This window comes from Copadichromis virginalis, linkage group LG11 (genome assembly GCF_057382275.1).
Source record: "Copadichromis virginalis isolate Kocher_CV1m ecotype Utaka linkage group LG11, C_Virginalis_male_GT1.1, whole genome shotgun sequence".
NCBI classification, from domain to species: domain Eukaryota; kingdom Metazoa; phylum Chordata; class Actinopteri; order Cichliformes; family Cichlidae; genus Copadichromis; species Copadichromis virginalis.
The window spans coordinates 4,013,393-4,036,263 of NC_140628.1; the positions used below are offsets into that span (position 1 = coordinate 4,013,393).

The window sequence follows — 22,871 nt, forward strand, 5'->3', positions numbered from 1 at the left end:
AAGTTTGACTTCATTTGACCTTGAAGGAGAGGTCAGAGGTCAGATGTAATGGGATATTTTAAATCTTTACACAGTACCTTTATATATTGACCACAGACTCCACACTTTTAAGAATCATAGCTTCTAAATTATAAAGGTTTTTGTTCATTTTTGACCAATAATAAAGTTAACCTTGAAGAAGATGTAAGCTAAATTTACATAACCCCACTCTACACCCCTACAAAGTTTGATCAGGGTTAATTCAATTTTTTTCAGCTATGATGTTTACAAAAAAATAACAGGCAAGCAAAAGTTACTAAAAACATAACCTCCTTGGCAGAAGTAAAAATTGCAAACACACAAAGCTGTGCAGGTATGTCTCAAAACCATGGTCAAGCAAAAAAACAAACAACTAAAAACTCTTAACACAAAATCTGCATTATTAGGAATGTGCACAAGGACTGTATCTGCCATAAGGACAGATACATTGACTCTTTTTACCACATGCTATCCCTGTGTAATACAATATATCTGTCTGCTATATAATAAGATATATTATAAAGTAATACCATAACATAAGGTCTTAATACCATTATTACTACTATACTATGATTACTGTTTTCATATTCTTTTTTATATTCTTTTATTTTTATTATTTTTTATCATCACGTTTTGTAGCAGGGAAAAAGTTATAGTTTATTTCAATAAAGCCTTTGATCCGGAGAAGAACAGGATGTTAGGAGAAGACCGGGATCTGGTGTGTTTACACCTGTGTGTTCTGACGTCATGACATCCTGAAGATGCTGTTACCACAGAGACTGATTTTGGAGCATTTTACAAATTTTTGTCCATTAAGCTATTTTTAACCATTCACGTGATACAACTATATAAATGGAGCTCACCGCAGTGTAATTTACAGTTAATTCATGATCATTTACACTTACTGCCTTTGTCAGCCTTTATGCAGCATGTATACTAACCACGTAGGTATAGGTATACCAGGAAATAAACACAGATATTAGAAAGCAGCAAATCACTCAAGCAAACATCTGGTGACTAACATTAGCATATAGCTCATGCTAATATTACATCTTCACATTTTTCTTTTCAAAGCTAACAATAACTTAGCGTTCTCACTACTCCCCATGCTTTTAAACAGTTATATGTTAGCAATGACAACATTTAACAAATGTTTTTAAAATGCTAGCCATGCTAATTAGCCTTAGTAATTGTTTGAGGTCTTGTTTCCAGGTCTAGCGGTCATAAGCGAGCCAGCCTTTGGCACGAAAATCAATCTTGTAAAGCTCACTATTAAACTGACAAAAAGCCTTAGAACCTAGAAACTATGATACTTACAACTTTGCTATGTTTGTGTCATAACATATAGCAAGACCCCATAACAATAACTGACCTTTGACCTCTTCTCAAGATTAATCTTATGGTTAAAGAAATAATGCTATATAGAGCTAATGTAACACTATGTTTTTACTGCCATTGTTTGACAACATATAAGCATAAAGGAAATGGGGATTCTAAATATCAGGTTATTATGACTTCATTAGGTTGACCCCGAAGGAAATTGGGTTAAGGCTGCCGACCTTTGCCAGCGCCGACTTGCCCTCCAACCATACATACATTACACAAACATCACATGGGGAAGACAGGTCAGAGAGGTATAACAATGGAAAATGCACAACATGAGGAGAGACGAGGAGAAAAAATAACTCCCCCCAGACTGAGCTCCAACAGTTTGAGAACAGAAAAAAAACACCTCTGCACATGTGTGAACATATGTGGCTTAAGTAAGAAAGTAGCCGCTTCTGTCTTCTGTCTAATTTAACTATTTTTTTTAAAATAAATTATTATTATTAACAAACAGGAAAAATGTAAGTAAATACATTTTCTTTTGGCAATTCACCGATCCAGTAAAAGAAAATTAAGTTGCGTGGACAACAACGTGCCCAATAACAGCTTATGTCTTAATGTGATTAACTTGAGCACAGCCTTTTTGCTAAAATAAATGTACAGGTTTCATCTAACTTACATGGTTGCGCAGGTTTGATGTGGAATTTCTAAAAGCTGCTAACTCGGTCTCTCTGGCAAACACAGCTTGCACTGCATAATAAAGCTGTTGCCTTTCTTGCACTTGAAGCCGAAATGGTCCCTTAAACACGGCCAGGGGTTCACATCGGTTTCCTCGAGTTCAGGGTCAGCAGAATTCGACGGGGTTTCTTTTTTCGCTGGATCCGTACCACCGATGTCAGACTCATCTTTATTGTGACCCAACGCCAATTTGTTCTACTACCCATCATTCCCTGCAGTATTTCCGAAGCGCAATGTTGGTTTTTTTTGTTTGTTCTTTTAATTTACTCAGTAACTGGTGTGATTGAAAATGTAGTGAAGTACAATACTTTTTAAAAAAATATACTTAAGTAAAAGTAAAATTACCGACTTGAAAAATGACTTTAAAAAGTACAAATACACAAAAAAAACTACTCAATTACAGTAACGCAAGTAAATGTAATTCGTTACTTTCCACCATTGGTGATTGGCCACACCTGAAGACCACGACACACCTGCAGCTGATCAGCCTGATCGGAGGAGCTACTTGAGGATGTGGTGGAGCTCTCTCCGACGCGGGATCATTGCGTGGCTTCACGTTAGTCTCTTGACCAGTTGCCTAGTTTAAGTCTGTTGCATTATGGTGTGTCTGACGGCTGCCTCTCTTTTATGTTCCCAGGAGTAGTGGGGAGACGAGAGGACAGCGAGCACGGGGTGCTCATCACGGAGAAGCGGAGACAGGAACACTAGCACTGGGAAAAGGACACGTCACGGGAGTCGGGAGTGCACAGAGGATTTATTGTTATTTTCCTTATCACTGTAAACAAACGCACTGCTTATTCACAGAGCTCCGCACCTGGGTGCTCCTCCCTCACACCCCCACGGTTTGCCCTGCCAGGTTTTCCCTGGCAAACTGTGACAACAACACTGTCCAATAGAGACACATGAATGAAATGCAGTGTCAATAAAAACACAGATTTTTTTTCATATTCTTCAATGATATTTATTTAAAAATGTAATATTTTTACATCTGAATAAACTTTTGGGCATTACGCTGACTGATGGATGGACAATGAATGCTTCCTCATCCTTCTTGTCATGCACCGTGGAAGTGTCTGAGGAGCTTTTCCACTTGGATTCTGTGTCCACACTTCACAGGTGGAGTTTCCAGCCTCTCACCTGGGCCTCATCTGCAAACAATCAGCAGGAGGGCTTCTTAAACCGGCGCTGCCTGCTACTCCTCGCCAGTTTGTTCTGCCATCTCCAGTGGTAACTAAGCTTCACCTCTGCTCCAGTTCTCACTTGCTCCTTCCCTGTGTTTAACCTTGTTTCCCCTGTGTTTAGATCTCTTCTGCAAGCATACTCATCCTACCCTCAAACTCCCTTACTCGTCCAGCAACAACTTCTCCCTCTGTTGCAGAATTCCCGTTGGATTGTTCCATCAGGAGCCAGATGATCAGTCTCTCGATAGCTTTTCCTCTGGTTCCTGCTCTCTGCTGACACTCCTAGCTCGAGCCACGTTCTCCATTCCCTCTCTTTAAACAAAGTCTCATAAATAGTTTAACCATGTGCATTGAATCTGCATTTGGGTCTAAGCCTTCTATGGAGGGAAGAAATCATCACAGTGACATCTATTCCATTTTCAATTCAATTCAATTTTATTTATACAGCGCCAAATCACGGCAACAATCACCTCAAGACGCTTTATATTGTAAGGTATACTTACAAAGAAAAACCCAACAATCACATGACCCCCTATGAGCAGCACTTTGGCGACAGTGGGAAGGAAAAACTCCCTTTTAACAGGAAGAAACCTCCGGCAGAACCAGGCTCAGGGAGGGGCGGGGCCATCTGCTGTGATTGGTTGGGGTGAGAGAAGGAAGACAGGATAAAGACATGCTGTGGAAGAGAGACAGAGGTTAATAACAAGTAAGATTCAGCAGAGGTCTGTTTACACATAGTGGGTGAAGAAGAAACACCCAGTGCATCATGGGAATCCCCCGGCAGCCTAATGCTGGGCATACACTGTGCAATTTTTGGCCCATTTTGAGACGATTTTTCAGTCATGTGACTGTTTTGGGGATCGGCCCGAGTTAATCATGTGTTGTGCGTCGTATACATGGGGTAACGAGAAGCGATTAACACCTCCCAATCAACAATCGTTTGGTCGTAAGAAAATCAAACCTGTTTGAAATCCTGTCGGCCGTTGTGAGGGTGTCACCGCAGCACGCACAAACACAGAAATGAAAGTGAAAGGATGGAGCTACACGGATGTGATCTGGACACAAGCGATGGAGGTTTGTAGAACTTTGGCAAGCTCGTCCGAACCTTTTCGATGTGGCCTCACAAAATTATGGACTGATTCTTATACAGCGCTTTTCTACTCTCCCGGAGTACTCAAAGCACTCTATACAACACGCCTCATTCACCCAATCACACCCATTCTCACAAACACTGTCTCTATACTTAGTGCTTTCTAACTACATTCACACTCCAATGGATGTATCAGAAAGCAACTTGGGGTTAGTATCTTGCTCAAGGATACTTGACGTGCTGACTGGAGGAGCCAGGGATCGAACCACCAACCTTCTGATCAGTAGGTGACCTGCTCTACCTCCTGAGCTACAGCCACCCCAATTATCACGACCGCAACAACCGTGAAAATAGTGTAAAATTTTGTGTCATAACCTTCATGCTATGGACGCACAGTGTGAGCACTCAGGTCGCACAGAGCAGCGGGCCGTATAGTGTGAGACCCAGCATTGTGACCTACTACTCACCCCTGAGTCAATCGTACAGTCTGAGCAGGAGCTGAATAACGCGACTGTACAAATTGCACAGTGTATACCCAGCTTATTGCAGCATAACTGAGGGAGGAATCAGGGTCACCTGAGTAGGCCATCAGCCTACTAAAAGGACAGAGAAAAAACCCATCGAAATAGTGAGTCGTCATCACAGGTGCTGGTGGACTCATTTGAACACCTCTGAAATTTGCAAACATGCAAGTATTCCTCTTCTTCCTCAAAATCCTCTTGGGAACGCTTCCTCGAGCCTCCAGTTTCATGGTTGTCAAGCTCTTCCTGCGCATCTTCAAAACGTTCATCACTACTGCTCTCAGAGTGATCGTACACAGTTGAGCTGGTCCCTGAATCAGAGTTTGCAAGCCTGGAATTTTTGCTATCACGCTCTTCTTCATCTACATCTTCCTCTCTGGACCTTTTCGTGGATCCACCAGCCAGCGGCCCTTCTTCTGTTACCTGCTGATTGATGTCCTCATCAGCAATATTACCAAAACAGCCCTCGCCATCAGTGTCACAAGCAGAAAAGAAGTCAGAGTCATCATCAGAAAACTCCTCGCTCCATCTGATTCTTTTGTTTGGTTCCACATCTTCTTCATACAGCTCTCTAGACCTCCTCCTGGATACACCCGGCTGAGGATCCTCTTCTGGGATGTACTGGTGAACATCCACACAGTCTTCAAATGCCTCATCAGAATCCTCATTTTCAACACCAACAACAACAACAACAGCATTGTGATCATCATGCAGTTCATTGTTGTCAACATTGGCATTATTGTCTCTCACATTAATATTTTGAATGTTGACATTGTCATTGTCAAAGTCAGTGTCAGTGTAATCATCATATCGTTCCTCTAATAATCTAATAGCTCATTCAGCCTCCAAAAAATTATAGAGAGCAAAATAAAGATTGTTCAGGAAGCCAAAGAGTCCACCTGTCACGACTGGGGCCGCAGCCGTGTGAAGTGTAGAAAGGAGGACTCAAATGCAGCACTTATTCAGATGTGAGGGTGATTTATTAAGAATACTGAACATAAAGTGGGGATGGCAAAACAGGACTAAGGATAAACTAAACTGGGAGAAACTAAACCAAAGAGTAGCAAACTGGACACGCAGGGGATTCATGGAGAAATGCAGAGTACGCAGGGTGACACAGAGGATGAACACAGACGACGCGACAAGGAACAGAGGCAAACGCACACTATAAATACACAGAGGGACACTGGGAAATCACACACAGGTGGGAGACACAGCTGGACCTGATTAACCTGACGAGACAGGGGAACACTAACACCAGGGACCAACAGAGGGAGCACAAACCCAGAAACCCAGTATCTAAAATCCCAAAACACAAACCATCCCAAAACAGCCCACACAGAATAATGAAAATAATAACAATAAATACACCAAACACAAAATCACTGAGTCACGGACTCAGGATCACGACACCACCAATAGGTTCATAAGCTGGTTCCTGATCTCCACTTGGAAACATTTCTGGGTTAACCTGTCGGCCTGTAAGATCATTTAATCTTTTAATGAGCATTCATAAATATCTGCTGAAAATCCGTTTTTCATCAATTCCAGGGCTGAGTACATGTGCTTATACCATTACGGTTATTTTGTGATCCATCTCCTGTCCTCCAATAGCCAAACCCATCTGTTCTCTGATTGGATAGTTAAATTTGTGATTGACATGACATTGGCCAATCAGATGAAAGAAGAAAAATAGGGTCAAATTTCATAGCTGTACCTTGAAACTTGAGTGCAGAGCAGTGTTGCCAACTTAGCGACTTTGTCGCTATATTTAGCGACTTTTTTTCTAAAAAGCAACTAGCGACAAATCTGGCGACTTTTTCTGGTGTTATTGGAGACTTATTTATGACGACTTTTTGACGTGAAAGCGAGTATCGCTTTTACTCTCAACAAGCAGCGGGTGCTGCCGTGGGTACCTCGCCCCTTCCAAAGCGCTCACGGGCGGAGGACAGTCCTCCCCCCGCTGCTATCAGGGCAGAAGATGTTCACACCTATGCGTCCGAACTGCAAATGAATCGCGCATGCGCGAAGCCGCTGCTCCCGCACTGACTATAACGCAGTCAGTTCTTCTTTTACTGTTGTGCTGTTTTGTGGATCACAAGGTTTAAAACTACTTATAAACACACACACAAAGTAACTCCACCAGAGTGCCCATTTCGGGTCACTTTTGCCGGTCCAAGCCCGGATAAAGGAGCAGGGTTGGAATTGTGACATTAAAAAATCAATAATTGCTAAAATAAATTTAATTTGTAGTTCTAAATAAATTCTAACTGCATTTAGGACGTTCTTTACTCACTTTGTCTCTTTCATGATGTTATTTCTCTCTCCAACAACATAGGTTACAATTATATTAGCTGGACCAATTATGCAAATTAGGCGATGACGTCATTTAGCGACTTCTAGCGACTTTTAGGACAGCCAATAGCGATTTTCCTTACTGAGGAGTTGGCAACACTGGTGCAGAGTTTCACACGTATTTTTTGGCTAAGTCCACACAGAAATCTTTTTACACATACAAATCCTGATTTACAAGTACAAAATATTTATGACCACAATTTGAGCCCATACAATGTCCAAAGATTGAGCGGTGACCCCGACATCCTCGCGCTTAAATCCGCGCAGACAGCCTCATACTGGAGGACAGACCTGTGCAGGACGGCGGCCCTCTCCTGGTCTGTGACGTTTCCACCAGCCGCCCTCGCCCGGTAGTTCCCGTTTTATGGCGTCGTCGGTTTTTTGACTCGGTACATGCTCTCTCTCATCCGGGGGTCCGGGCCTCTGTTAAACTGGTCAGCTCTAAGTTTGTTGGCCGGGCCTTCACAAATCGGTGAAGGAATGGGCGGCGTGCATTCCCTGCCAGCTCGCGAAGGTTCATAAACACACCAAGGCACCCCTGGAGCAGTTCTTCATCATCATTCATGTACAAGTTGATCCGGTGGGTCCTCTGCCGCAGTCACACGGTTTTACGCACCTTTTAACTATTGTTGACCGCACCACCCGGTGCAGTCCCCCTGGCGTATACTACCTATACTACCGTTTTTGTCAACCTGGGTCTCGCGTTTCGCCCCCCCCCCCCCCGTGGACATTACCTCAGACAGAGGCCCCCAGTTCGTTTTAGAGCTTTGGTCAGCTATGGACTGGGGGCCAAGGTCCACCACACAACCGCATACAACCCGTAAGCTAATGTGAGCGGTTCCACAGGTCGCCCCCCAGGAGCATCCCCCCAACCGCCAGCGTTTCAAATTCCTCCTGCCTTTCCTGCGCGCCTACACCAGCCTCGTTCACAGGATGGACCTTCCTCTGCCAGTTCTCTCCCTCACAGGTTCAGTTGTTCTGGCCGTTTGCTTAGGCCCACACTGAGACCTCTCCTGTCATCTTTACACACCTCCACAATATTATTATAATTTATTATAATTATTACCATAAGTTAGAAATTGTTGATGAATCACTGAGGATGTTACTCTTGAACTGCAGAATAATTTACCAATTCTATTCAGAATCACAGTCCAGAATGCTCACATGTAATTCATCACATTAATCCTGACACACTGCTCTCTCTTCCACCAGCTACCTTTACATGTTAAAAGTATGATGGAAGCAGGAGTAAGGCGAGTCGGCTCACAGTCAGGGTGTGTTTTCCTCCTCTCAGACTGTGCGCGCAGGTGACGATGAGTAACGGCGGCCACATGGGGGCGCTTTATCAACCTGCTGTGGTGGGTAGCTTGGTCAAAATAGTGTTTCCGATGTGACTTCGCTGTGATAGGCAGATGTCTGAACGCACTTTTCCTTTACTAAATATTTATTTTTATTGGGCGATCCGAGTTTACTGAAAAACACGAGGAGGCAGAGAGGAGAACGCCCAGGACCAACCACGCGCCTGAGAGGACGGCGACAGTGATAGTTGTAGTTAATCAAATTAGCAGGCCTGTTATAAAAGAAGCCCCATTTCAACTTCAGCTGATATGCAATACAATACATTGGTCATAGTGTTGACTCTTATTCAAGTTGTAACACATTTATTTCATTTTAAAGATTTTAAACAGGGGCTTATTTACACATGGATTTATGGATTCATGCATTCATTCATAGATACACTTACACGACGTGTGCAAGGTGTACCACCACCCCGTCACCTCTCCTCCAGCAATTGGATAAGAGAATTAAAAATAGAGAGAGATGGGTGGACATACTAACGTGCAGGACTCCACAGCTTTAGCGGGACCTTGAACGCAGCACGCATAGGTTGAGAAACCCCGTGAAGAAATGACGCATCCATTCACAGCGCTTTTACTTCCTGCATCTGTGGCTACAGCTGATGCTTTCTAAGGGGCGCGGCACAGGCACTAACTGTAGCCTAATGGCTGTCGTGCATTTTAACAGAAGTTTTAGTTTTCTTTTCTAACCCGGCTGTAACTTTGGTGTGGACCCAGCACAATGGTAGGATTGATTTATGGTTCTGTACCTACGATACCGTCCAGTACGGGTAACTCTTCTGTGGGCTGCAATGAACTTCGGAGACATCATTTTTTCTTATTGGCACCTTTCAGGTGCTCTTTAACAGGGTCAGCACGGCTGAGGGAAGAGAGGTAGAGGCTAAGCGTTCATGCCAGTTACGGACTCTTCTTCACTAGGTTTGTATTTCCGTAAACAAAACGGAGCCATTCCAGGATTGAGGGTAAAAGCGGGAAAATACGCCCGAATGTTGTGTTACTTTGTGACTAAAGGTGGGAAAGATATTTGTAGCACGAACTTCGGAAGTGATAAATCTGTAAACCGCGTTTGGCGAGCTGCAGGTCAGACAAGTTCTTGCCAGCCTTTGTGTGTTTACAGTATTTGTGAAATGCAGCCACCGGTACTCATGCACTCAGTGTTTCAGACCGAGCTCAGAGATGCAGGCTGCTCACGTGTGGTCACAATCGGAAAGTTACCTCGCAAACGGTAACGGCCCCGTGCACGCGCACACACATTTTTAAAAACCTTTTTGCGTTTACGTGTGGACGAGGAATACAGAGTTCATCACACACCGTCAGAGGTATGTGCCTTTTTCCACGCCACGCTGTGGCCACGTTATTGTTTACATGGGATGAACTGCAGAATAGCAGATAGAGACAAAATACTGTTAATCTGACTGTCTGCAGGTTTACACGCAGTTACTGTCCCTCCATTTACAAAGGCAGAGGCGTCACGGTGGGATTATTTTACGTGTAGTTGTTTTTTCCTGTGTAATAATATTCAACATTGCATCAATACATTTTTCAAAAAATGCCTCTCTGTGCAAAATGGGTTTAAAAGAAAGGAGCCAATAAAACAGTCCTTACATTCACACAAAGGTTCGGCTGAAAGCACGAACGAGACCCTGCTGTTTGTACTCGAGCAATTTTGTAACTAAATTGTCATCAGTTTCAAATGATAAGAAGTGAACCTGTGTGAGTCCTGTTGCTCACTTTGTTCATTTGATTTAGCAAAAATCGTGTCACAGTGGTTACATGGTTAGCGCGTGTTCCAAACACGAAGGGTGATGACAGGGTTCAAGAAATATCTGGGATGGCTGTGTCAGGAAGGGCATCAGGTGTGACCATCTGTGTCATGTGCAAGTCACAAAGGTGACCCCCTTGAGAATAAGGAAGGAGAAGAAAGAAACTTACCATGTGATGTTGAAATGCTGTCAGCAGTGTCGTTTCTGATCTTTTGTTCCACAGAGCTGACTGTTGTCCTGTAAATATGGATCAGATAAAAGAAGCCAGGGTGCCGTGCTCCAGCCTCCTCACCTACCACAGAGAGCTGCTCGTGACCAGGCTGAGGAGCATTCAGTGCATCCTGGACAACCTGTTCACCTGTGGCTTCTTCTGTCAGGAGGATGTTGAGATTGTTCAGCAAACTGCCACCAAGGCTGATCAGGTAGAAAAAAGAAGATCCCAGACAAAAACTGTGCTCAAAAATCTCTGAATACGACTCCTGACTGCCTCTCCGAGGAGGTGATGTTTGTGATAGTGTCTGCATGTGTGCGTGTCATCACTCTGTGTGTAAACGTGACAGCTTGAAAAGTTTGGATTGTGTGTTTGTAAAACTCTGTGGAGGGTGAGGTCATGCTAACGACCCACGTCAGCTATCGTCCATCAAGGTCTTCAAGGTCAACTTAGTAATTCATTGGTGGACAGCTATCATTCCTACAGGTGTTGTGTGTTTTGTGAATATATCGAAAGTACTGTATAAAATGACATTTGACCTCTGACCTCTCCTTTAAGGTCAGTAGATTGCATACATACTTCACAATTTAAAAACTTTAAATATAAATTTGAATTTCTTTCATGATTTTTTTCTTTTTCTTTTTTTTTTAGGTGCGCAAAGTCCTGGAGCTGGTCCAGTGCAAAGGGGAGGAGGCCTGTGAATATTTCATCTTCATAATTTATAAAGTATGTGATGCATACATAGACCTGCAGCCATGGCTGGAAGAGATCAACTACAACCCAAGTGAAGATGTAGCAGTGATGAAGGTGGTTAACACTGATCCAAGTAGGTGTCATTATCTTTGACCTCTTTCATACTTTACAGCTCTCACATCTGTAAGAAGTCAGTCTGCTGTTACCAGTTGAGCCGTTATGGTAGAATATAAGAATCTATAACAAGAGTAACAGTATATTTTCTACATGATTATACAGAAAGTGTAGTTATATTTCAAACTGTAATTGTAGAAACCAGCGAGGTTTTTTTGAGTGACTGAAGTTATATGTAGAGTATGTGGGTGTTTTAAATGAATAACGACAGTAACCATCAGGCTGATGCAGCAGGATTAAAGGAGTCCCTGAATGTTATTGACTTAAAGCTGTTTTATTTGTTATTTTTTACTTGAACTTGTAGAACTTTTGTTTGTGAGAGCATGAAACATGCGCAGCCTTACCACCTCCTCAAGTCTCAGAATATCTTAAAAGCACTTGAAAAGCAAAATATGTTCAGTATGCAAAGGTCTTAAATGTTAATAGTGATGCCACAATTTCAGTGCACATTTCTGCCCACTTCACAGATTTAAATGATGTAACATGCACTGTAAAAGTAAATGATTTAGCTGGACATGAGACAAACGTTGTAAAGCAGCTCTGTCAGCCCTCACAGTTTATTTCTGTGTGGATAAAACAGGGTAACAGATACAGTAAGATAAGCTAGAGTAACTAACGCAGTGGTTAAAGCCAGTATCTAAGAAACAACTAATAACAGAAGGCAACCTGCACTCTGTCGCAAAACAATATTTGATACAAAATATCCAGACAGCCATTTTTTAGGTGGGCACACTATTCTTTATGATTTCTTTTCACATTATTAAACACATTTGGACACATTTGTAACATTTTACCTTATTATTCATTTGAACTGATATCAGTTATGTTTAACTTTTGTTTGTATACTTTCAGGCTTTTGGTCTAAATTTCATGTAAGTTTAACTAAATGTAATTAAGCCACACAAAAGCTTCCCTACCTGGAACCAGTCAACGTCACGCTGCAATTCTCCCTTAAATCATGTGATGACCAATAAAACACGGTGCACCGAAATCATAAAGAACACACTTTTTTTTCTCTTTAGAAACCCAGAAGAAATCCCCTGTCTGTAGCTACAGATAACACACGCACACGCACACGCACACACACACACGCGCACACGCACACACACGCGCACACACGCACACACACACACACACACACACACACAGCAGCGCTGCAAGATGAGCAGTCAGTCTTTATTTAAACGTTTGGAGCTATTTACACTGAATATTCCACTTTTGGAGCTTTCTCACACTGGGCCAGTTGCTCTTGTGTTTTCTTATTTAATCTGATACGTTTTTCTTGCTATTTTTGGTCATTTATGAAACAGCTGAGCAGTGGCGGCACTCGGGTTGTAAACACTCCACTCCCTCAGTTCTCTCTGCTTCACTTTTTTTGTAGTTCTTACAAAGAGCAACACCTCCTTATAAAACTCTAGATTTCCCCCATGCTTATGTGTTCTCTACCCTGTAAAAACGTGAACACATGGAAAATTGAATAGCTATGTTAGTGCGCATAATTCTTTTTTGCCTTTCTAGAGGAGTTTTGTCTTCTACAGTTAGATTAGAAGATCATAGTGGTATTGTAAAGCGCTTTGGGTGCCTAGAAAAGCGCTATATAAATCCAATCTATTATTATAATTATTATAGTATTGCTGTGCTGGGATACCTGCTGTTATTGTGGTAGTGTTGTGAGTTACAGTGCATTTGGAAAGTATTCACAGTGCTTCACTGTGCAATGCTGTCTCAGAGACCTGAAGATGATTCGTTCACTGGACTTCATGGCTGCCACTGACATGCTTATACAGACAGCCGTGTGCCAAACCATGCCCAATCAGCTGAATTTACCACGGTGGAAACAGGATGCACCCGAGTGTCATGGAAAAAGTTACACATGTCAAGTTTTGTTTTTTATTTTCAATACATTTGCACCAGTTCTGAGTTTTTTCAGTCATTATGGACTACTGTGTTCAGGAATTTGAGCTGAACTTGACTGGAATTTACTTCGTTATCAGGCTGTAACATGGCAGCATGTGGAACCAGTGAAGTGCTGTGAATCCGGCACAGATGCACTGATCTAGATCTGTTTAAGAATGAGTTTGATCAAAGCTTTGACACTTTTTAATGTGCACTAAGTCAGCAGATACTGTGAGAAGTTAAGACATGACATGAGCCGGGACACCAGCTTCATCATGTCCTATGGCCAGCAAGAGGAGACGCGGCTGGAGGACCTCTACACTGACACTGTGATGGAACTGCTAAATGACTGCAATGAAAGCCTGGGCTTCTTAGAGAGTGTGGACCAGCTCCTGGGAGATCACGCAGCTTTCAACCCCCAAGGTGAAATCATCTACGTAATGGGGGATGCTGGTGTGGGAAAATCCATCCTTCTGCAGAAGCTCCAGAACCTCTGGTCCATAAAAGAGTTGCAGACGGATGCAGTCTTCTTCTTTAAGTTTCGCTGTAGGATGTTCAGCACCTTCAAGGACGCAGAACAAATCTCTCTCAGAGACCTTTTGTTCAAACACAACTGCTACCCAGATCACGATCCAGACAATGAAGTGTTTGATTACATCCTGCGCTTCCCAGAGAAAGTCGTTTTTACCTTTGACGGCTACGATGAGATTCAGGAGGACGTCGACCTGATGAACCTGCCTGAGGTGGTTTCACCGGAGGATAAGGCCAACCCGCTCCAGCTGCTTATCAGCTTGCTCTGTGGGAAATTACTCAAGGGCTCTCAAAAAGTGCTGACGGCCCGGACAGGGATTGAGATCCAAAGCAGGGTGATCAGAAAGAAGGTGGCTCTGCGTGGGTTCTCCCCAGATCACCTGAAGACTTACACTGATTTGCACTTTAAGGAGCAGGAGCACAGAGAGCTGGTGTCCATTCAGCTGGATGCCAGCCCCCACCTCTGTGGGCTGTGCTCCACCCCGCTGTTCTGCTGGATTGTATTTAAGAGCTTTGGACACCTGCACACAATGCACGACAGCTTTCATCTGCCCGAAACCTGCATCACGCTCACCGACATCTTCCTCCTGCTGTCCGAAGTGTTCCTCAGTCGCTCTGCTACACCTGCTCCGTCTTTGCTGAAGAAAAGCACCCGCTGCACCTCGGAGACGTTCAAAGCAGGGCTCAGGCCTCTTGCTGTGTTTGCCAAGCTGGCGCTGCAGGGAATGGAGAGAGGCAGCTTCATTTCCAGCCAAGAGGAGATCAGTGAGTGTGGTGTGATGGAGCAAGATCTGACTCTCGGCTTTCTCAGACCTGTTAGTGAGGAGGGTGCCAGCGGGAGCTCCGCTACCTTTGAGTTCCTCCACATCACCCTTCAGTCTTTCCTGGCGGCTTTTGCTCTGGTGTTGGACGAGCAGGCTGCTGCCAGCTCCATCCTCAAGTTCTTCACAGAGTGCAGCAGGAGAAGGAAGGTGTCTTGTCTGCCTCTTGATTCCTGCATAAGTAGCTCTTCAAAGCCCAGCGAAAAGAAGCCGTTTGCAACCAACGAACACCTGCAGTTCACTAATCTGTTCCTGTGCGGCCTGCTGTCCAAGAGTCAAAGAGGCTTGATGGGACATCTGGTGTCTCCCGTCTTACTGAAGAAGAAACGGGCCCTGCTGAAGTCGTACCTTTCCACTAGTGTCAAGTTGCACCTGCGTGGCTTACCCCACTACGACGGCCAGGAAGGCAAGAAAGTTCACGTCTTGCCCAACTTCCTGTGGATGCTGAGGTGCATATTCGAGACGGGAAGCAAAGACATTGCTCAGATGACGGCGAAAGGCATCACGGCCGGCTTCATCAAGCTGGGTTACTGTAACGTGTACTCGGGTGACTGCACCGCCCTGAACTTTGTGCTGCAGCACCGTCAGAAAGTCCTGGGGCTCGACATGGATAACAACAACATCAGTGACTATGGGGTGAAGCAGCTCAAGCCTTCCTTTTGCAAGATGACCGTAGTGAGGTGAGTACGGCCGTGCTTTCAAACACCTGCTTCGTTTAACTCTGAGCTCTAATACAACTGTTCCCCTGCAGACTGTGTGTGAATCACCTGTCCGACAGCAGCATCGAGATTCTTGCAGAGGAGCTGTGCAAACACAAAGTTGTGGAGGTTTTGGGGTGAGTAAACGTTGTAAAGCCAGTCATTGTCGTAACAACAGACTATATCAGGGTGCTGGATGTGATTACATCAACATTTGGGAGCGACTGATCTGATTTTTGGATCAGATTGGGATCGGTGACACCTCAGTAGCACCCAGGGGCCCAGTCTGTTCAGTTCAGTTTTCCATTGTGTATGTTCACTCCTTCACACTTCAGCAGCAGTGCACTGTTTGATAATGATGTGGAAGTGCTAACACAGCATGGAGGAATCTGAGAGTAAAGGCTCAGCACTGTCTGCTCTCACTCAGCATTCAAACTCTCTCTGATCCAGTTATCTGGGTGGTAGTTGTATAAAGTTATAAACTGATTTGTGTCATTGAGCGAAATAAGTAAGTCAGAATTCAGGTGACCCTGAATCCTCCCTTTGTTATGCTGCAATAGACGTAGGCTGCCGGGGATTCCCATGATGCACTGAGTTTTTCCTTTCCAGTCACCTTTCTCGCTCACTATGTATTAACAGACCTCTCTGCACTGAATCATATCTGTTATTAATCTCTGTCTCTCTTCCACAGCATGTCTTTATCCTGTCTTCCTTCTCTCACCCCAACCAATCACAGCAGATGGCCCCGCCCCCCCCTGAGCCTGGTTCTGCTGGAGGTTTCTTCCTGTTAAAAGGGAGTTTTTCCTTCCCACTGTCGCCAAAGTGCTGCTCATAGGGGGTCATATGATTGTTGGGTTTTTCTCTGTATCTATGAAGCACCTTGAGGCGACTTTTGTTGTGATTTGGCGCTATATAAATAAAATTGAATTGAATTGAATAGAAACGCTCTGTGCTCGACACGTCTTGTTTCACATTGCCAAGGTTCAGAAATGTTACTAAACAACGGGTTGGCTCACTGTGCCTGCAACGGTCTGTAGGTTTTGCTGTTGTGACAGGATTTGTTCAGTGATACATTTTTTCCTTTTAGGATCCACTTCCATGTTCTGCGTTGAGCAGGCCACAGTGAATAAATATCCTTGGTTTGGTTTGTAGGCTCTGAGCTCATCACTCCAGCCACGTGTGGCACATACAACAACAACAACTTTATTTATAGAGCACATTTAAAAACCAACGCTATACCAAAGTGCTTAACAAAAAAGACAGAAAATAGAACATAAATATTATAAGACCAACAAAGTACCAAATATGCTAACAGGTCAGTGTCACTGATACAGGAATAGCATGAAATGCAAATCAAATAAAAACATAGCAAAAGCACAAAAAAAGATATGTATAAAAGAGAAATAGAGTAAGTCAAGAAATCAGATAGGCAAGGTTAAATAAATAGGTTTCTAACCGTGATTGGATAGCAGTAGGTTACTCCACAAATCAGGTGCAGCCAAGACAAACGCACGGTCAGCTCTAGACTTCAGCCGAGATCTTGGCTGCACCAAGAGTAACTGAGTAGATCATCTTAGTGCTCTAACAGGAATATACGATCGAAGGAGTTCAGTAAGGTAGCTCAGCACTGTGTTGTTGATCATTTTAAAGTAAGCAGCAGTATTTTAATTTAGATTTAATGGGTAGCCAGCGCAGGTTAGCTAGAACAGGCGTAACAGAGGCAAACCTCCCAGCTCCAGTCTGAAGGCGTGCCGCCGCATTTTTGAACAGTTTGCAGTCTGTGAAGAAGAGCAGACTGAAGACCGAAATAAAGGGAATTGCAGTAATCCAGCCCAAAGGCCTGAATAAGCTTTTCCAAGTCTTTATGCGGAACGTAATGCCTAGTCTTGGAGATGAGACGCAATTGGTAGAAACTAGATCTACAGCAGACACTTGTTTATCAAATTTAAAAGAGCTGTGCAGCAACTCGCTCAAATTGCTAACAGTAGATCCAGGCGGATGGTGGAGGGGTTGACGCTGATGCAGGCAGCAGCAGCACTGCTGACGTTTCTGAGGCAGTTAGAAAACTGCTCAGTTTGGGCTGGAGTGTTTGGTGTCAGCGAGGACGTTGGTGTTTATATAGACACATATACTTTTACAAACAACTATGGATGTCTTACAGTGTTTGGAATAATGTTTTCATCTTATCTTCTGTAATTCTTTTTATTTGAGGATACTATCCCTCTGTTCAGCACTCCGCCGACACTTGATGTCCTTTAAATGTGCTATAATGCACCGCAGCTTCAGTTGCCTGCATGAAGCAGCTCGCTATGTTATTCCACTTTCTCCAAAACCTGTCTGAATCACTTTTTAAAAAACCAAAAACACACAGTGATTTATATTTTTACATTTGTGTCCTCAGGCTTTACAACAATAACATCACAGATGTTGGAGCCAGGCTTGTTGCTCAGATCATCGAAGAATGCCCCAAACTGCGAGTTCTCAAGTAAGTTAAACATATCTCCATTTGGGGAAAAAACCAACATACCTTACTAACATTACTAACCTTGAATACTTGGACATTACTTTGTAGGATTGGTAAAAACAAGATCACCAGTGTTGGTGGGAGGCATCTGGCCAACGCCATAAAGAAGAGCTCGTCAATATTCGACGTTGGGTAAGAATTCAGTGTTCATCCAGGAAATTCAGCAAAGTGCTGAGGCGTAAGAAACAAAGTAAAAATGCAGCTTTAATGGTGACAGAGGAAGTTTCTAGCATTTATTCTGAGCGTTTGGGCACAACAGAAATAACCCTGGTGACTGAAACCAGATGTGACAAAGAGAGAAATCCCACCGAGAGGCATTTTTAGCTGTGTTGTTTAGCCCAGCTGCAAACATTTGAGGAAGGACTTGGTAACGAGGTGCCTGATCAGGCTTTCTGTGCATTTTTGCAGGATGTGGGGCAACAGTCTCGGCGATGAGGGAGCAGAAGCATTTGGAGAAGCTTTGAGGAACCACCCGAGCCTCACCAACCTCAGGTAGGAAGTTATAAAAACGGCACAAAAATAAAAACGCCCATTCAGACTTACTGATTAAAATCTTTACTCTTTTTTTGTCTTCTAGTCTGTCGGCCAATTGCATTACATCCAGAGGTGGGCGGGGCCTGGCTGAAGCACTGAAAGAGAACACGGCACTCAGGATATTCTGGTACGTGCAGTCTGTATTATCTCAGGTTGCATGGTTGACCTTATGGATGTGGAGCTACGTCACAGTCAATGCTGCCTCTCCAGAGTGACTACAGTCTCAGGGCTGTGTGCCATTACTGTTTGTGCTTTTTAGGTTGGTGGAGAATGAAATGACCGATGATGCAGCTCCACACCTGGCTGACATGATTCAGGCAAACACTGGTCTGACCCACCTGTGGTGAGGACAACACAGCATCAGTCTGCACCCTGTTTACACAGCATGGATCGGAGCTCTTACACAGCTCAGTGTCCTTTGTAAGTCACTGCTTGTTGGTCTGCAGGTTAATCAGCAACCGGTTCACTGTGGAAGGGATCAGGCAGCTCGCTGAGGCCCTCGCTCACAACAAAGCACTCAAAGAGATATGGTGAGCATCAGTTCAAATTGACATCTTGGTCTTTTATTCTCCCCTCAAGGTTATGTCAGACCAAGCAGAGGGTGGGTGATTATTTGAAGTCCAACTTATTCCGGACACAAACTTAAGCTAGTTAGGGACTGATCGGTAACTGTGAGGCTGTTGAATGCTCTGCTATCACTTCCAACATGAACGAAGACAGGAAACTAAACAGCAGTGATGTTTGCAGGGTTACTGAAGTTGGGCTAGCTCAGACCTTCCCAAAGTGTGGGGCCCGCCCCCATTGCAGGGGGGGCGCAGAGCCATTGCAGGGGGGGCGCGGTGTGAAAAGGGGAAAAAAAACAAACAAGGCTTGGACACTGCTAGCACAGGCGCCCACAGAAACGCAAAGCAGGAGATGAAGCGTCGCTGAATATGTTTCCAAACCAACTTCATTCTAAGCCAAAGACTAGAAAACATGGTGAAGCAAATCTTCCCTTTGGCTTCACCTGCACAGGTGCTGAGGTAGGTCTCCCTGCAGGACTGGTTTCCCTGCATCAGGAGCAGCGCTGGGCTCTTCAAATCACGGACAAACAGGATCCCACATTCTTGATTTTTAGTTCACAAACACTTGTTGTAATGACTAACTGCTCCTGACATGTTGGAGATGTTAGCTCTTTATACAGTAAAGTTACAGCAGGATGCAAATAATATCAGGCTGATCCTGACACGATTTGTTCCCTCGGTTCAAATCCCAGACAAACAGGATCCAACAGCTGTTTATGTTTTTAAACCCATTTTGCACAGAGAGGATTTTTTTGATTTGATAGCAATGTTGAATATTATTACACAGAAAAAACAACTACACGTAAAATAATCCCACCGTGACGCCTCTGCCTTTGTAAACAGAGGGACAGTAACTGCGTGTAAACCTGCAGACAGTCAGATTAACAGTATTTTGTCTCTATCTGCTATTCTGCAGTTCATCCCATGTAAACAATAACGTGGCCACAGCGTGACGTGGAAAAAGGCTCATACCTCTGACGGTGTGTGATGAACTCTGTATTCCTCGTCCACACGTAAACGCAAAAAAGGAGTTTTAAAAAATCTCAGTTTTCGGTGATTGGAAACGCCGTTTAGGTGGATGAAACAGCTGCGTGTTCAAAAATACCCGTGTAGGTGCGGACGCAGCGTAACAGAGTTAGTAGTTTATTTTATTACTACCTGTCATTTATTGCAGATTATTGTATTTGCTTAATTGTTTACTAAATGTTTGAGGAGTGAAATAAACCGCAGTGGAGCAAAACATTTTTCATGTAAAACAAAGGGGGGCCCAGCAAAAAAAGTTTGGGAACCACTGACTTAAAGATTGGATATCCCACCTGCTGTGATGGTTTAATGCGGTACAGATGTTTTTATTATCATTACGTCACATCCTGTTTATGACAGTTAAGATAAATAATATTCTTATAAGAAATAAAATTGTCTCATGTACACACTACTGTACTTTAATGCGGGTCATAAGGGTGGTACGTTAGAATTTATCAGGTGGTACTCATTGTGAAAAGTTTGAGAACCACTGATCTGATCATCAGGCGCCTCTACTGTAAGGTAGACCCTACAATAATGGACTAGTGCGTAAATAGGCTCAAAGGGTGTAGCTCTGCTGATGGCCCTTATTTCTCTGTTGAAACCGACAGCGAGCGAATAAAATAGAGGAATGAAGCTGTCCCAAGTCATTTCAGGTTCAGTAAAAAAACAGGAAATTTCTGCTTTCTGTATTACTGAGGAGGAAGGAAAAACATCATTCAGATGTTCAGCGGAGACAGAATTTATTGATTCGTCAGTAAAAGGTCTATTGAGATATTACCGATGATGAATGAAAGAAAAACACAGCATAATCTAAAGTGTCGGGCCAGTACGTGCCAACAGAAGTAACTGGTGGTGGGGACGTGTTGATCTCCTCGATCTGGAGCTGAGCTGGATCCACATTGGACCCAGACTAGCAGGGAGATGCCCTCTACAACACTAGGTCCAGCTTCTCCCCGTCACCCGTCTTTGACAGCATCCACAGAGTGAATTGCAGGTTACGTGGGGCCGTCGTTAACGTTGTCCCTGTGAATGCATGACTGGAGTCTGATTGTATTTCTGCAGCGTGAAAGGAAACCGGCTCTCTGAAGAGGAAGAGCAGCAGTTTGTGTCGGAGAAGCGGCTGCGGTTCCACTGACTGGGCACCTCACATGACGCATGCACGGAGCTGAGTGAAGGAGGAAGTGCGCTCGGTCCAGTTTCACCCGATGCTGCGGGGATAAAGTCGCACCACCTCCATTGTCTGTGTTTTTATCTATTTAATATTCTTAAGCGAAAAACCCAGAATGTTTCTTTTTGAAATCTCTGAACGACATCACCGTGTTTCATTTTGGGGACTTTCCCCTAAAATTTCAACAAGTGTTTCACAGTTTTCCACAAAAGTTAGGAAGTGGGAGCTTAAACAAGAAGTATACAGCATGCTGACTTCCTCACATGCACACCTTGTTTTGTGTGTACTGTAAATGCTCTTTTATATTCATCTTACTGTTACACAAATGCTGTTTTTCACTTGATGGTGTTTCAAAGGTCTCGAACTCTTTCCTGTGTTCCTGCATAGATGTGACCTAAAGTGTTACAAGAATAAATAAGTGGAGCCCAAACACTCCTGAGTGGCAAATGTGTGAATGCGGTTCCTGTGTCGAACACGGGCGAAGACTTTGATTCGACTGTTTCAGACGTGGCCAACACGTCAGTATATCACTACCAACGTGTTTTACACATGGCCTCAAGTCCTTGTGTTGGAATGTTTGTGCGTGTTTGTTTAGGAAGAAAACAAAGCAAAATGCTTCATTGTGGTCGATTCAGTTAAAAAACATTGTCCAAGCAGCCGTCTGATTGGTCCAGGTAATCTTTAATAAACAAACGTTTCAGAGAGCCGGAGCTCCTTACACACAGGTGCCTTGATGTGCTGTTCAGTATGAACATTAACCCAGGCTGCTAGCTGCTTGGACCCCACAGGCTAACAGACCTACATGCTGTGAAATCCTGTTTCTATGGATGCACATACAGAAATATTCAAGCTTGCTATGATTCTTTTGTTGTACAGATTGTTTGTCGGGGCTCAGACCCCACAGTTTGCAGATAAAAAGGATGCTGGGACTGTTTCTCTCGGTGCACACTATCAAACACAGCAGCAACCAGCAGCTCTCAGAGCCTCTCGTTTGATCTTTGAGTGATTTCTTCTTTTTCTTATTGGTTTATTTGTCTCAGCTTTCTGCCACTTACCTGAGTTCAGGTATAAACACACCACACCTTCCCTCAGCAGGCTGTAGTCTGCACCACCACTTACTTTTATTTAGCTTCAGGTTCGTTCTCCTCCCTCGCTCACCATGTGTGGTTTCAAAATGAGAAGATGATGATGATGATGATGGCCAAAATGCTGGGAGCGTCATGAACCCAGCACATTTACCTTGTGCTTCTTCAGACAGTAGAGACCAAATAACTGGATAAAGTCTGAGGCAGGACCGTCTCATATATTCACATTAGAACTGTTTTATTCTTTGGAATAAGCAAAGGTCCAGTATTGATCAGCCTCCATGTGCCTACAGTAATAAGTGCCAGATTTTCTTTTCTTTCTTTCCAGCGAGTTGCAGGCTGTGCAGGGGATTTCTGCCTGCCAGTGCAAACAGGGGAAGCCCCATCGTGATGACCCAAGTTACACAATAATGCAAAAAGCCATTGGAGAACTGAGAATCTGAGGCTGGTCACTGAAAGAGTTCACCCAGCTCCCATCATGGTGTGGACTGTCATTTAGCATCTAATGCTACTAATAACACCTGTCATTAGTTTAACTTTATTAATCACTCTGTAAGACAGATTTACAGGGCTCTGATTGGATGGCGTTCGGCTGAC

The 22,871-nt window shown here is 43.8% G+C and overlaps 2 protein-coding genes across 5 annotated transcripts; one reads left to right on the forward strand and one right to left on the reverse strand.

The window, feature by feature from the left end:
- Positions 1 to 4,949: 4,949 nt before the first annotated feature.
- LOC146697936 (uncharacterized) lies at positions 4,950 to 7,474 on the reverse strand. The gene is made up of 2 exons (XM_085472773.1): positions 7,443 to 7,474; positions 4,950 to 5,700 (listed from the first exon to the last, which is right to left on the reverse strand). The coding sequence occupies exons 1-2, from the start codon at positions 7,472 to 7,474 to the stop codon at positions 4,950 to 4,952; spliced, it is 783 nt and encodes a 260-aa protein (XP_085328899.1).
- A 1,662-nt stretch (positions 7,475 to 9,136) lies between these two features.
- On the forward strand, positions 9,137 to 21,703 carry nod1 (nucleotide-binding oligomerization domain containing 1). 4 transcript variants are annotated; one of them, XM_085472865.1, is made up of 13 exons: positions 9,137 to 9,311; positions 9,422 to 9,505; positions 10,574 to 10,772; positions 11,213 to 11,387; positions 13,544 to 15,356; positions 15,428 to 15,511; positions 17,776 to 17,859; positions 17,947 to 18,030; positions 18,307 to 18,390; positions 18,476 to 18,559; positions 18,692 to 18,775; positions 18,879 to 18,962; positions 21,084 to 21,703. In XM_085472865.1, exons 3-13 carry the CDS (start codon positions 10,596 to 10,598, stop codon positions 21,154 to 21,156), a joined length of 2,826 nt encoding a protein of 941 aa, XP_085328991.1. In that variant the 5' UTR covers positions 9,137 to 9,311; positions 9,422 to 9,505; positions 10,574 to 10,595; the 3' UTR covers positions 21,157 to 21,703. The 4 variants fall into 4 exon arrangements, with proteins under 4 accessions (XP_085328991.1, XP_085328992.1, XP_085328994.1 ...); XM_085472866.1 differs by having other exon boundaries at positions 9,137 to 9,505; XM_085472868.1 differs by lacking the exon at positions 9,422 to 9,505.
- Positions 21,704 to 22,871: the final 1,168 nt, after the last annotated feature.

Excerpts from the sequence above, each read along its gene's own strand:
- LOC146697936 (XM_085472773.1), bottom strand. The coding sequence starts at position 7,474 with ATGTCGGGGTCACCGCTCAATCTTTGGACATT. Across the intron at positions 5,701-7,442 it reads CCGCTCAATCTTTGGACATT|ATTATTAGAGGAACGATATG; the intron begins GTATGGGCTCAA and ends ATGAGCTATTAG.
- nod1 (XM_085472866.1), top strand. The coding sequence starts at position 10,596 with ATGGATCAGATAAAAGAAGCCAGGGTGCCGTGCTCCAGCCTCCTCACC. Across the intron at positions 15,512-17,775 it reads AAAGTTGTGGAGGTTTTGGG|GCTTTACAACAATAACATCA; the intron begins GTGAGTAAACGT and ends TTGTGTCCTCAG. Across the intron at positions 17,860-17,946 it reads CCCAAACTGCGAGTTCTCAA|GATTGGTAAAAACAAGATCA; the intron begins GTAAGTTAAACA and ends ATTACTTTGTAG.